A 14,738-nucleotide genomic window follows, 5' to 3' on the forward strand; every position below is an offset into this window, starting at 1 on the left:
ATAAGTTAAATAAGCAGGGTGACAATATACAGCCTTGACAAACTCCTTTTCCTATTTGGAACCAGTCTGTTGTTCCATGTCCAGTTCTAACTGTTGCTTCCTGACCTGAATATAGGTTTCTCAAGAGGCAGGTCAGGTGGTCTGGTATTCCCATCTCTTTCAGAATTTTCCACAGTTTATTGTGATCCACACAGTCAAAGGCTTTGGCATAGTCAACAAAGCAGAAATAAACAGCATAGAAATAAAGAATTTCAAGAGACCTTAATAGCCAAAAAAATCTTGACAAAAAACAAACCTAGAGGACTCACACTTCCTGATTTCAAAACTTACTGCAAATCTATAGCAATCAAAACAGTGTGATCACAGTATAAGACAAGCACACAGACCAATGGGATAGAATAGAAAGCTCAGAAGTTAAATTCTCACATACATGGTCAAATGATTTTTGATTAGGGTTCCAAGACTGTTCAATGAGGAAAAAATAGTTTTTTCCACAAATGGTGTTGGGGAAACTGGATATTCATATGCAAAACAATAAACCTGGACTCTTACCTTACACTTGACTCAAACTGGATCAAAGTCACAAAGGTAAGACATAAAACTCTTAGAAAAAAACATAGGAGAAAAGCTTCAAACTTAGAATGATTTACTAGGAAAAGCGCAGACAACAAAAGAAAAAATAAATCAGACTTCACCAAAATTAAAAACTTGTGTGCATCCAAAGACACTATTAAGAAAAGAAAAAAGAAAGACAATCCACTGAATGGAAGGAAATATTTGCATATCACATATGTGATACAGGATTAATATCCATAATGCATAAAGAACTCCTACATGGAAACAACAATAACAAAACTCCACAAACAATCCATTTCAAAAATGGGCAAAGGACTTAATAGACAGTTCTCCAAAGAAGATACACAAATGGCCAAAAAGCAAATGAAATACGCTCAGCACCACTAATCATTAAGGAAATACAAATCAAAACCACAATGAGATACCACTCTACCGCCACTGCTGTTGTTCGGTTGCTAAGTCGTGTCTGACTCTTTGTGACCCCACGAACTGCAGCACGGCAGGCTTCCCCGTCCTTCACTACGTCCTGGAGTTCGCTCAAAGTCACATCCCTTGAGTCAGTGATGCCATCCAACCCTCTCATCTTCGGTTGCCTCGTTCTCCTCTGGACCTCAATTTTTGATGGCTATTATCAACACACACACACACACACACACAACCCCAGAAAATAACTTTTGGCAAGGATGTGGGGAAATCAGAACCTATGTGCATTGCTGGTAGAAATTTAAAACGGTGCAGCCACTATTGAAAATACTACTGTGATTCCTCAAAACACTAGACACAGAATTACCATGATCCAGCAATTCCACTTTCAAGACAACTGAAAGCAGGGACTCTTTCAGACAGATGATTTGCACAGTTTTGTTCACAAGGGCATTATTTGAAATAGCCAAAAGGCACAGATAGCGTAAATGTCCATTGACGGGTGAGAGGATAGACGAAATTTGGTGTATTCGTATGATAGAATATTAGCCTGCCTTAAAAGGAAGGAAATTCTGACATATGCTATAACATGATGAACCTTGAAAACATCATGCTTAGTGAAATAAACCAGACACAAAAGGACAAATAGACAAAAAAGACACAAAAGGACATATGCTCTAGCTTATATGAGGTACCTAGAGCAGGGAAATTTAGAGAGACAGAAAGTAGAATGGTGGTGACTAGGGGCAGGGAGGAGGGTTTAATGAATATGGAGTTTCAGTTTGTTGTGATGGAAATGTTCTGGAGTCGGATATTAATGATATAATGATATGAGTTGGCACAACAATGTGAATATACTCAGTGCCAATGAACTGTATAAACTTGAAAAGGGTAAATTTTATGTTATATATATTTCATAACAAAAAAGGCACTCACACACACACATACACACTTCTCAGTTGTAACCACATTTCTAATACTCAATAGCCATATGTGGCTAACGGCCACTATGTTGGACATTCTAGGCCTAAAAAAGGATTTGGGGGCAGGCATATATTTGGTAGGAACATAACAGTCATTTGGTTTTCACATTTAGCTCAAGGATATCAGTTCCATTTTTCCAGCCTTAAAGTAATAAAAGAATTGTTGTTCAGTTGCCAAGTTGTGTCTAACTCTTTGTGACTCCATGGACTGCCACACGCCAGGCTTCCCTGTCCTTCACCATCTCCCGGAGTTTGCTCAAGCTCATGTCCATTGAGTCGGTGATGCCATCCAACCATCATCCTTTGTTGTTCCCTTCTCCTGCCTTCAGGCTTTCCCAGCATCAGAGTCTTTTCCAATGGGTCAGCTCTTTGCATCAGGTGGCCGAAGTATTGGAGCAACAGCTTCTGCATCAGTCCTTCCAATGGATATTCAAGGTTGATTTCCTTTAGGAAATATTGCTTTGAGTAAACAGCAAAACCATAGCTGCAGGGAGCTCAGTTCTAACAAGCAATGCCCAGTCACTGCACCTAGGAGCCTCTTGGGAACAGGAGTGGCCCCTCCTCCATTCTGTGTGATTTGGGCAAGCCATGTGAGCCCCAGGCTTCACCTCTTGGTGCTTTCTAGATGAAATTACACATCTTTTCACATTGGAGGAGCAAATCTGTTCCTGAACTCAGAGCACCACCTGCCTGTGCCTGGCATAGGAGAGTTTCTGGAAGCGAAACATCTCTAGAAAGGGAGGGTACCACATGGGGAAGATGGGAAGGGTTGGGGAGCCAGCTCTGGGAGCCCCAGTTAGTGCTGATAGGCAATCACCTATGGGCGAGAGACACAGGGGGCCACAGGGTAAGGCAGACCAGGAGGGAATGGACCGGAAGCAATGACCCAAAGGAGAGAAACTGAAATGAAGGTTATGCCAAAGCCACCAGAATGAAGGCTGGGAATCCATTTTTTCCTAACTCATACCCTTGCTTTTTGCAGAGAAATCAGCCAGCAAAGGTAAAATCTAGGGGAACTGAGGGGATAATGGCAGGTCCTCGAGTGAGGGTTAGTGAAGGGTCTGGACTGAAGATTGGGTTTCCCAGGTGGTTCAATGGATAAAGAACCTGAAGACCTGGGTTTGATCCTTGGCTTGGGAAGATCCCCTGGAGGAGGGCATGGAAACCCACTCCAGTATCCTTGCCTGGAGAATCCCATGGGCAGAGGGGCCTGGCGGGCTATGGTCCATGGGGTCGCAAAGAGTTGGAGACAACGGAAGCTACTGAGCACGCACAGTCCTGAAGACCAGTGAACCCCCAGTGAGCCAAGCATGGGAATGAACCAACCCCTGGGAATGGGACTAGCCCGGGGCCATGCTCTAACCAAGCTGCACAGAGCTCAAGAACTGGGGCATGGGGGGAGAGACAGGGGGCGGCGGAGTGGAGGAAGGGAGCTCTGTCTGCAGATGCAGCTGCCCAGAGCTGGGCTGAACTTGCTCTGGTCATGCCCAAAGTCAGAGCAAACACTAGACACTCTAACAAGGGCTCCATAACTAACAAATCCTGCAAATAAAGAGTGAGAAGAATGCCATTTCCTGATGCTTTCAAGTTCTCACACAGACGCCGACCCAGACTGTGGAATAAGACGGAGAGAAAGCCTTGTGCTTTGAATGTGAGGACCAGTGGCCCTCAGCCAGGGAGTGGCTTTTCTCAGGTGTTAAAGATGCAGTTAAAAACATTTTTGGAGACACAAATACGTTTCTCCCACAAATACTCCAAACAACTGTTAAGCATGCCCATATGCGCACACGCTCTCACAAGCCCCTTGCAGAAGGTATATGACATTCAGCATCAGGATTAAATGGCTCCTTGTCTGACAGTGTATGACACCAGGGGAGATCAGTGAAGATAAACATGTGCTTCTTTCACACCCGTTCACCTGGAGGGAGACCAGGGGCCACTTTAAAAAGTGGGTGCTTAAAGAAAATAAAAGGCTGACCTGGAGTGGGTGGACTGGGAAGTTGAGACACTGCCCCAGAACAGGGGTTTTCAAAGCCTTCGTGCTCACGTAACAGCACTGTATGCAGTGGTAGCTCGTCAAGACTGCCAAGGGGAACTCTGCAGCTCCCACCCCTTACTGGGCAACCCATCAGCAGGAAGGCAGGGGCTGCAAGGGAGGGTCTGGTCCAGGAAACAGGGCTGTGCCCACAGGCCAACTCCCCCATAAGGCCACCAAAGTGTGCTGCCCAGTGTTGCAGCTCTGGAGACGCCACCTCTGAACTACCCCGAGGAGTGCAGGACCGCTGCAGAACACTGAAGTCCAGATAGCGGAGCAAGGCTGCTCTACTTCCTGTGGAGAAGGACCATGGCTCTGGCAGCAGTGCTAAGCTCAGGGCTGGTGCTACTCATGCGGGGATAGAGAGAGCAGGCCTAGTGGGAAAGATAGTCAGGAAAGAGACATGAGTGTCAGAGTGAGGCCTGGATGGTGCCCGTCCATGAGAAGCATGCTTGTAAAGATCTGGAGGTTACTGTCATGGGGCGAGAGGAGCTGGTATACAGACCAGCATCGGCAAACTGAAAATACGCCCCCACATCCCACACACCATCCCTTCCAGCCAGGGTGAGGAGCAAGCGGCTGCCCAAAGCACTCCCCCCACACACTCCCCAGTCCACTCTAGATGCCCTTCCAGCCTGGGCTTGACCATTGCACCATCTCCTGGAGTGGAGACTTAGTCTTCTTTAATGGGAGAGCTGGGAGGGGATGGAGAGAGGAAGACAGAAATAGCCAGAGAAAGATGCAAATACATTCCAGGAAAACACACCCAAACTAAAACCACAATGATCCAGAAAAAGCTAATGCTTGGTTCCCATAAGCTTCAGAATCCCATTTTCCTGACCATCCTAATGCATTTCCCTCCCCCCCCCCCACCCAAATCAGTCATTGTCCAACAGGCTATCTCATGATCTGATTCCCCTGTTCCGCTCTCCAGTGGCTGATTGGGGCCAGTATCCCTGCCTCCGTCCTCACCCGCCTGCCCCAGGGTCTCTCCTGGACAGACATGACCGAGGAGTGGGGCTCCCCGCCCACCAGTAGAGGACACAGAAGGTGGGAGGAAACGGCATCCACCTTTGGGCTCTGCGGAAATAACCCACACCACCGAACAATTGGTTGAATTTTATTTCAAAATTGTACAAAACGGCCATATGCGGCTATAAAAAACTTCGTCTTCAGAACACGTGGAAATTCAGAAAGAACAACAAAACAGGTATCGTTCACAGTGTAATGGAAAAGCTTTCTCTGAGGCAGAAATTACAACTCTTCCTTCTTCTTTCCTAGTCTCTCATGGTCTCCCTCCCGGAGCGTTCGGATAAAACTGGTAAATCCCAGCTCCTGTAGGGAAGGGGAAGAGGAGAGGACCTGTAACTTCACGAGGATGTGCGCCCTCCCCTTCCGCCCCTTCCCTGACCCTCCACGTGCTCACACTTCTGGACACAGAGAGGCGCCTGAGGGGGTGGCCGGGGCCATGTGGGCAGCATCGGCTTGACTATGGAGAAGCCCTGAAAAGTGGGTGAGGAAATTCTCCCACACCCGGGAACCCTGGAATTCTCTGCCCCCACCCTGCTCTTGGGCCAGGACTTGTATGAGAACCTCTTGGGATTCCCTTCCAGCCGGGCCGGAGCCTTGCCTTCTTGGCTCTGAGCGTCGCAGCTGACTGTGCTATCTGGGAAGCCCCCTCAGTGGCTGTTTCCCTGCCCCTCAGCAGACAGAGCTCGGGGCAGTGCCCCCCAGCAGACAGAGCTCAGGGCAGCGCCCCGCAACGACTCACCGTCGGATTGGTGTCATACTTCTCCACAAACTTCCCGTAGTGGTAGTAGTGGAAAGTGGGGTAGGCCTTGACAGCCTCCTGCTGACACAAGTCCTTGTTGTTCTCTTTGACGCAGTCAATAGCGGCACAGGCGATCTGCAGGGAGCAAGAATGCGAGGGTCAGCATGGGGGTCTCCAATCTGAGACCTGAGGCCTGGACTCTCTGTGTGAAGGCTGCACCCGAGGCCCAGATCCTGTGATTTCTGAGCTCCTCCCCAACAGCAGGGACACAATGAACCAAAGCACCCCCAGCCCCATGCTCCACTGAGGCCAACAGCACTTGGGTTTTAATTCTCCAGGCAGACAGGTGAGGAATGCCCTCAGACTACCCTTTAGAATCAAGAGTACAATGTAAAGGAAATTATGACTTGAAAGCATCTGTAAACACTACAAGTTTTTGATACTTTCTGTGAGGCACTGTGGGACTTATTCATTCATCAGCTAATATTTCCTGAACATCTTTTTGGGGAGACAGTGTAGTACCAAGGTCAAGAATAAGAGCTTCGAAGTCAAGTTTTCCATGTGTAAGTCTTGGCTTGGCTGCATATTAACACTTACAGGAAGTCACTTAGCATTTTCATGCCTCAACATCCTCATCTGTAAAATGGAGACAGTACCAATACCCCGGCTATCAGGACATCCTGAAGACTGAGTGAGATAAGTCAGGGGAGGTGAAGGGCACATGGTCAGAGGTCAGTACACGCTAGCTGCCGTTAGAGGCACTCCTACTGGCCCAGGACACTGGCTCTGTCCCCAACAGGAGCTCACAATCTGGTCAGGGAGCTGGGTAAAGAGGCAAATCCAAGGCATGACAGGAGGTGTGTGGAGGTGCTCCAGGGTGCCAGGATGGCCTGCAAAGGGGCTCAGAAGCATTCTGCCAAGTTTGCCCCATGGGTGGAGGACTGATGGAGGGGGAGAAGCAGATTCCATCCTAGGGAACACGTTCCAGAAGCCGGGACAGAGTTCAACATGACTAAAGCAAACAGGTTTTGGCCAGAAAGAGATTCCTAAATTGGCCACTGCCCTCTTCTTGCCTGTCTAACAAATTCCACATGCTGGGCAGTTTTTGCTTATTTATTGCTCTTTCCCAATAAGAGGGTACAAAGCAGACATGGGGAACTTTTCTCCTGTTGAGGGTCACGGAGCAGGCGGGGAGAGGAGAGGGCTGCTTAATGGCAAGAGCAATCCACAAGCGTTACAGAACAGGGGTGGCACTGATGAAGCCAAGCCTGCTCTGGATGCTACGAGGACAGTGGTGACCTTGACAAAGTCAGCCATCGAGCAACTGACATTCTTACTACAGGAAGGCAGTACAGACACATCACCAGCGAGATCACTGTGGAGTCCAAAGGATGCCCTGAGGAACTAAGAGGGTGCTTGGATAGACCACGGCCAGAGGGGCTGCTTTCACCAGGATGGCCCAGGAGGCCTTTCCAAGGAGCTAACATTTGATCTGAGCCACCAGTGATAAGGCAGCCAGCGGCATGAAGGCCCGAGGGAAGAGCACCCAGCTAGGACCAGCCCATGCCAGGACCCGGGAGAGGAATCGGCGAGGCACCTTGAGGGCCGGAACCCACTCAGGAGCCCACACAGAACTACGACTGTGCTGGAAGTTTAAAACTGCTGAATAGCCGTGACTCACAGGGTTGTCTGGCTGCTGGTTACTCACATTTGGATGGAGGCCCTCTTTCCAGGCAGGAGAGCCCTGCAGGGCACCAAGAGTCATGCTTATTTACCTGTGCCCAGGGCTGACAGGCAGTGAAGAGCAAGCCTTGCATTCTGGTTACCAGTCACTCGTCCCCCACTTACCCACCCTCACGCCGCCCCTCCTCGGCTACACAGCATTCTATACGATGCGACCTCTTAGAGCAGAGTCTGCAAACTGCCCACAATCGCTATTTGACTCTCAGTCCTCTTCTGTTTGGCCCACAGAAAATTAAAAAAAAAAAAAAAAAAAAAAGAATCTGACTTAGTCGCCAACCTAGAAAAAGAGCCCAGAGATTTTTATATAAAGTTTGGCTTTCCAGCTTTTCTTTAAAAGCCAAATCTGAGGGCACTTGCCCTGCATCATTCCCATGGGCAATATGTGGCTAGGAAAGTGGGGTAGCTGTCTCCTTCAGGCAGGGTCAGCTTGCTGTCTGTCTGTGTCCACACATACCAGCAGGCTTCTGAGAATTCCAGCTCATCCTCTAAAGCCCTTCCTGATTTATTTAGGAATGTGAGGCAGAGGCTCCTCTGGCCATCTTCAGGGCTCCGTTTCTCAAGGCAGGTGCTGAGCGGCCGGCCCGGTGGGAATCATGCACCAGGGCAGCCCTCGTCTAGGGGCCGTCGCTCCCCTGCTAGGCTGTGAAAGTGTTTAATGAGCTTCGCTCCAGGCCGCTACTCTTCCTGCATCCACTTTAAATTATGAATTTAATCTGTATACATTCCCTGGAGCTGTGGGAAATGTAGTGTATGGTTTTATAAATTGACTAAATAAAAAATGGGTACTTATTCTGAATCCCCTAATATAGCTGCCAGTTACATATCCAAAGTGCTTCTTCCAGCTGCAAAGGCTCCTTAGCTTTCAGTCTCTATAGAAGAAGGGGAAACAAGCATGGGCCCTCTACAGGAAGTGGCTTAGACTCTCTGGAAAGAAGGCAGCAAATAAACCTCTCCACGTCTATCCCAATTTCACCTAAGTGCTGCCCCCCTTACACCCCCTCAAGATTTGCACCAGCTCACCCACAGTGCTGAATGTACACTAACTTCTAGATTTGTTCAGTGTCCTGCAACGCCCTGTCCGTCCAGCACTTGCCAATGGCACCTGCAACTCCTGGCTGAAGGGAGCTAGAAATGAGGCAGTGATGGAGAGGCTTGAGGACACCTCGCCTGGTTTCCTCAACCTCCGAGGGGGATGACCCTGTCCCTGCTGAGGTCTCCAGGGACTGAACCTAGTTAGCCATGAAGTGATTTGCTCATTAACACACCTGTTCTGGCTTCCCTTCCTCCGTCCCCTCCACTGATCCCCAAGACCACCTCCCCAGAAATCCCCTGCACGGGAGTCCAGGCCCCGATTCCACTTCTGGGAGACCTCTGACAATGCCTATACATTCGGTTCTGATGCTGCCCCTTTCCATCTGGTACTTTGGGCTAGTCATTTAACCTCGCTGACAATCTCCTCATCTGTAAAATGAGAGAGTAATAATATCGAGGTGACTAAACTACTGTGAGGACAATGTAACAAAAGGCTTTAGAAGTAATACCAGCAGAAGAGGAGGAGCACTTAGGAACTATCAAACATGTTACCCAGGTCCTTTATCCAGTCAACATCTACAGAGATTTCAGGCGTCAAGACTCGGGGGGATTCAAGGGCAAATGAGGTCTCTGCCCTCAGGGAGAGCTCCCTTCTATGAACTCGGGGGATGATACACAACACACACCGCACAGCCAGAGCCACCCTAGCTTCACCAGCCAATCACAGAGGGGATCCCGCTGCTCCAGGGCCTGCTCCTGGGATGACCTTGCACCTGGCCGGGGCTGTGCTGAACTGCTGACCCCCTACCCCCACCCCCGCGCTGGGACACTTTGCTGAGCCGTGAGAGACGGGCCCCACTTTGTCAGGCCAGTGGTCAGCCTTCCACTTGAGATCCTTGTCCTCACGGCCACCTCCAGAATGCCTCCTGTTCCAACACTAACAGTGTGCGGCCCTTTCTACCCCCAGCATGTCAACTGCTAAAGTCCCCAGTAACCTCCTGGGAGGGGGAGGCTCCCCAGTTAAAATATGAGCTGCCTCATGTGGCTTTATTGATTCAGTAAAATAAATCTCTGCAGGAGCTAATATTGACTTTGGCTATGAAAATGGAAGTGAACAACCAACTGCATATTGATTGGGGAAGGAACAGGGACAAGCTTCTGGGTGGGAAGAAAAATGCAATTCTGCCTCACAGGTGGCAGCATGGGGTGTCAGGAAGAATCGGGAGTCAGGAGACCCACTTCTGGCTGTCAGTGACACACAGGGTGTTCCTGAGGAAAAGACACAGCTCCTCCTTTCTGGGCCTTCATCCCTCAGGAGGAGGAGCGGGCTGGACAGGCCAGCAGTCCCTAAACACCAGCCTGTGGTCAGCACAAATTCCTGGAGCCATCCCCCAAGGCTCTGATCTGATAGTTCTAGGATGGCACCCAGCCATTACGGGACCAGCGCCCCGGCTGAAAACAGGATGCTTCCTGCTGCTACTGAGAGCCATCTCCAGGAACGCTGGCCTGCCAGCTGCCGGGGACAGAGAGTTAAGTGTGTTCCTGAAAATGGGTGAGGGTGATGCTTGGCTTGGAAGGAGACAAGGAATAACTCTAGGAAAAGGTCAGCAACGTTACTGGCCCAAGTTAAGATAATTAAGCAAAGGCGTATCAGTATCTCAGAGAAGGAGGGGGTCACCATGGAAACGAGACCCCTCTACATCAGCAGGGGGGATGGAGAAGAGAAGGAACAGCCCTCAGCTGCCAATGGCGGGCACAGACAGGCTAGTCTCATGAGGACTGGTGTGATCCCCTCACGGGCTCTGGAGACCTGAGCAGCCAAGGGGTGGGGAACCCCCACTCCGGTCACCCTCGGACCGGACCTTGGTGCCCAGGGCACCAAGTGTTCTGGGTAAAGAATGATGGGAGCTTTGTTGGAGAGACTGCCAGTCCAGCTCTGGTCCTGGGGAGTAAAGGCCTCCCCGAACCAACCCATGCCCAGCCCTGCAAGGGACGAGCAGCCTGGGCTATGCTGGAGCGGCCAGACTGGGAGCAGCCACCCTGCTCAGGTCGAGGGTGGCAGAAGTGGGTGGAGGGGTGAGGGAGACAGAAGACAGGAAGCACCTCCCTGCCATGCCCCTCTCAATGCAAGCCAAGTGGCAGGGAGAGGACAAGTTTCTGTCCTTATATTCCCTCTTGATGGTAAAGGGTGTCTCAAGGGCACAGGCAGGGCTCGCAGGTGACCATGGGACTTCCTGATTCAGGGAAGGTGTCTGGAGTCTGAGTCCTCCCACATGTGCCTGGCTTCCTCTGACTCACTGTTCCTATATAGCTCTCACCACCCCATCACTGCCACCGTGGGGCCAATGCAAGGCAATCTCAGCATCTGTATCCCACCTGCCCCAGCTGCGCCTGACAATTCCACCTGGAAAAATAAGGCAGAGATGTATCGGACTTTGGATTTGGGTATGTGTGAGTGTGTTTGGGGGGCATTTCAGGGGACAGGTTCCTACGATGGAGTCCCAGACTGGGAAGAGACTTTGAGACCATCTAACCAGCGCTGTGACTTTAGAAGAAGGAAACGTTGAGACCTGGAGAGTCTTACAGCTCACGCAGCTTAGCAGCAGCGCAGATGCACCAGCCTGAGTTCTGGGGTCTTCTCGCTGCCATATGCCCCTGCAGCCTCGGAGTCTGCCTGGTCTGCTGGAGCTGCCGAGAGCACTGCCTGAGGCCCCCTCCCTGTGCTCTAAGCCGATCTGCAGCTCTAGTTTGTTAATTTTCTGCTTCATCAGTCAGCAGCTGCAGGAGCCTTTCACTTAGGCGGGATGAGGCTCCGTTCCCATGGCCTTGCTCTCCTCCACCTTGGCCGCCTCCAGTTGACTTTTGTGGGATAGTTTTATTTGTACTTTTAATTATACAAGTAGTGCATGACTACAAATCCTACCGTAAAAAGATGTGAGCATTAAAAAAGAATGAACAAATGACCCCTTTACCACCCCTTCCTTCAAGGAAGGGCTGTAACGGTTCAGTGTATCCCTTTCAGTCGATTTTGCAGCATAAATGCAGCCAGCTCTATCCTGCCTTCTAAACAGGATGTCCTGGTTGCCAGAAATCCCTATGTCTCAGCAGAAGCTGCTTGGGGAGGGCGACCTGAACAGAAGGGAGGAAGGTGTGGGCACTGGTGGTAATGGGAAGCTGGAGGTGGGACAAGAGATGAAGAGGAAGGGTATCCTTACCTTTCGGTCATCTTTGAAGGCATCAGCAGTGGCAGTAAAGTGTGGAATGGCCTTCTTACAGTGCGGGCACCCTGTGTGAGAGGGAAGGAGAGAGCCTTGCACATGGAGCCTCCAGAGAGGCCTTTGCAGGAGTTTCTCTCCTCCCAGCAGACTTCAGGGTTCATCTGACTCCCACCCACTGCACACCCACCGTCAGGGTTCAGGCATCAACCCCACCACTCGAACTCTCCATTGTGCGTCTGCTGTCCGCACGAGGGCTCTGCAGGAGGCCTGTGCCAGAGTGAGGTTCACTCTTGCCTGGGACCTCCCACCCCATACCCTCCCACCCCACACCCACCCCCAAGGCTGGGGGTGGGGGACACAGACACTGTGGTCTTGCTCTGCAAGCTCCTTGCACGGAGGGCTGCCCTCAGGGTTCAGAAGAGCCTGATCCAGGGTGCAGCGGGAGCTTCAGGCTTAGAAGAGGAGGACATGTGCTCTGGCCTCTCAGAGCCTGTTATGAAGCTCCTTCTTGTGCCCCAGTGACAATGGCAGAGTTCGCCACTTCACGACTGAAAAGGCGCATGTGGGAAAGTGAAGGGTGGGAGCAAGCACTCTGCCTGACTCGGGCAGCTCATGCACTGCTGTTGATTCCCACATTCCCCCCAGCCCTCACCCCCGGACCGAGGACCCCTGGTTGTCATGCTGTCCTTCCACTCCTGCCCTAGAGTCCGCCTGAACTCTGGATCCAGGAACAGGAGCGTTGAGGTCAGGCTAAGAGGAGGACAAACTGCCGGAGTCCCTGCCGCTTCTCAGGGCCTGGGTTCCCGACCCAGGGAAGAGAACCATAGCTCCAGAGGCCCTGAATGGGACAGTGGGATGTGTGCTGCCCCGAGCCCCTCCGGTTCCAGCGACAGGTCCCCGGCATGGGGCCCACCTGCGTGCGGCCTCTTTCTCCTGTCTTGGCAAGCCCAAGACACCGTCCTCCAGGAAGGAAGCCCAAGAAACTGAAGGCTGCTCTGGCCCAAACCCGCTTTTCCAGCCTTCCCCTCAGCTTTGGTCCACTAAAACCCAAACCCACCTCTCCCTACCGCTCTCCAGACACTGAACCCAACTGCCAAAAGAACAGAACTGCTTTGAGGGAAGGAGTTCCCTGACTGTGGTAATTAATTCTGATCAAAACACAGGTGGGAGAGGCCAGATGCACCCTGGGGAGCCCGGGCTCCAGCCAACTTCTTGACCAACAGTCGGACCAGGCCTTCGGGCCCTCCCACAGCCTTGGGGAAGCCAAGGCAGAGAACAGAGACAGCCTGGCTCATCTGCTCTCTCTCTTTTTAAAATAAGGTAATAATGACTGGCATTTCAAAGGGTTTGTGAAACCAAATTAAGGCAGAGCTACAACTTTAATTTGAATTTAGCACGTGAGCTGGTTTCTGAGATGGGCGGGACCACCCACATGGCCTGGCTAGTGGAGTGGCCAGATGGCCCCAGAGCAGCATGGATGGTGGTGATGGGAGGATTTTCCCAACATCCATCACAGGAGTAGAGATGAGAGCTGGGCTGGTCACAGTTACACCTGAACTGAGACAAAGTACTGAGCATAGCCTAACTCATGGCAGATGCCAATGGCAATTATAAGAACATGGTACTAATTTTTCCCAATAGAGGGAAGAATGGCTCAAATTCATGCAAATATCAATACTACAAAGGAATGACAGTATAGAGCTTTCAAAACATTTAAAGAGCAAAATATACTGGTCAAGAGTTCATCAAAGTGTGTCCTGCAGTACCTAGAGGTCCCCTGTGAGTGGCACGTGAATGTCCACTAAGACATCAGGCTGGCAGGAAATAAGCTACTCCCTTCCCCCAAATCTGTATCACTACTAATTTCTCCTTTTTAACTTCTCTGCTTACTGAAAGCATAAAGGTCACTGTCAGTTTAGTGCAAATTCCTGCTACCATCAATTTAAAGCATCCAGGCCTCAGATTAATGGCCTTCTGCTACATCTCATTTTCTCATTACCCAAAAGAAAGAGCATGGCAGATGAATAACTAGAGGGGAGGTTGTTTTAGAAAGGGCATGAAGATGTTCCCCAGACATGTCAGGTGGGCCAGAAGAGGCATGATTTTTTAATATGGGCTCTTTAAAAAGGCACCACCTCTGTGTCGCAGGAAACTAAAGCAGCCTCCCAGAGTTGGGAGAGAGGAACAAAGACCAAGGACAGGACAGAAAATTCCAACTCAGCCAAGCTGGCCTAAGAGGGGCAGTCACCATGACCAGACCATTCAGAGCAAACAGAGGGGCTTGGAACAGGAGAGAACAACAAAACAGCAGGAGAAGAGCTGTGTAGAAACTATGGGGGGAGGATGTGGGGGGAGGTGGGATACAGGGGGACAGGCAAATGGGTGCTTGCTTTTTATTTTCCACCTACCTTTATCAGGTATGTGACCTTTCTGCAGTATTTAGATTCTTTATATACAAATTAAGTATATGTTACAGTCCATGGGGTAGCAAAGAGTCAGACATGACTGAGTGACTAACCCTTTTACTTCACTTCACTATACACTAAATAAGAATATATTATACGCTATACACTAAGGCAATGGCACCCCACTCCAGTACTCCTGCCTGGAAAATCCCATGGACGGAGGAGCCTGGTAGGCTGCCGTCCATGGGGTCACTGAGGGTTGGACACGACTGAGCAATTTCACTTTCACTTTTCACTTTCATGCATTGGAGAAGGAAATGGCAACCCACTCCAGTGTTCTTGCCTGGAGAATCCCAGGGATGGGGGAGCCTGGTGGGCTGCCGTCTATGGGGTCACACAGAGTCGGACACGACTGAAATGACTTAGCAGTGGCATACACTATGTTATATACACTTATATAATATAAGAATATATTATTTTATTGCTATTTTATTGCCAAGAAAAAGAAATGCAAAAAGGCAAAATGGTTGTCTGAGAAGGCCTTACAAATAG

General features: G+C 50.3%; 1 protein-coding gene across 10 annotated transcripts in view; it reads right to left on the bottom strand.

Annotated features, from left to right (window-relative positions):
- Positions 1 to 5,121: 5,121 nt before the first annotated feature.
- Positions 5,122 to 14,738, bottom strand: part of PDIA5 (protein disulfide isomerase family A member 5) — a 92,771-nt gene continuing 83,154 nt past the window's right edge. For all 10 annotated transcript variants that reach the window (XM_086402959.1, XM_086403004.1, XM_086402994.1 and 7 more), the window contains 3 exons: positions 11,779 to 11,849; positions 5,789 to 5,923; positions 5,122 to 5,352 (listed from right to left, as the gene is read on the bottom strand). In XM_086402959.1, coding sequence (XP_086259085.1) covers positions 5,272 to 5,352; positions 5,789 to 5,923; positions 11,779 to 11,849 — 287 coding nt within the window. In that variant the 3' untranslated portion in view covers positions 5,122 to 5,271. The remainder of the gene's footprint in view (positions 5,353 to 5,788; positions 5,924 to 11,778; positions 11,850 to 14,738) is intronic.

Source organism: Bos grunniens, chromosome 1 (genome assembly GCF_055505025.1).
Source record: "Bos grunniens cultivar Pamir isolate PY7600 chromosome 1, Bosgru_T2T1.0, whole genome shotgun sequence".
Lineage (NCBI taxonomy): Eukaryota > Metazoa > Chordata > Mammalia > Artiodactyla > Bovidae > Bos > Bos grunniens.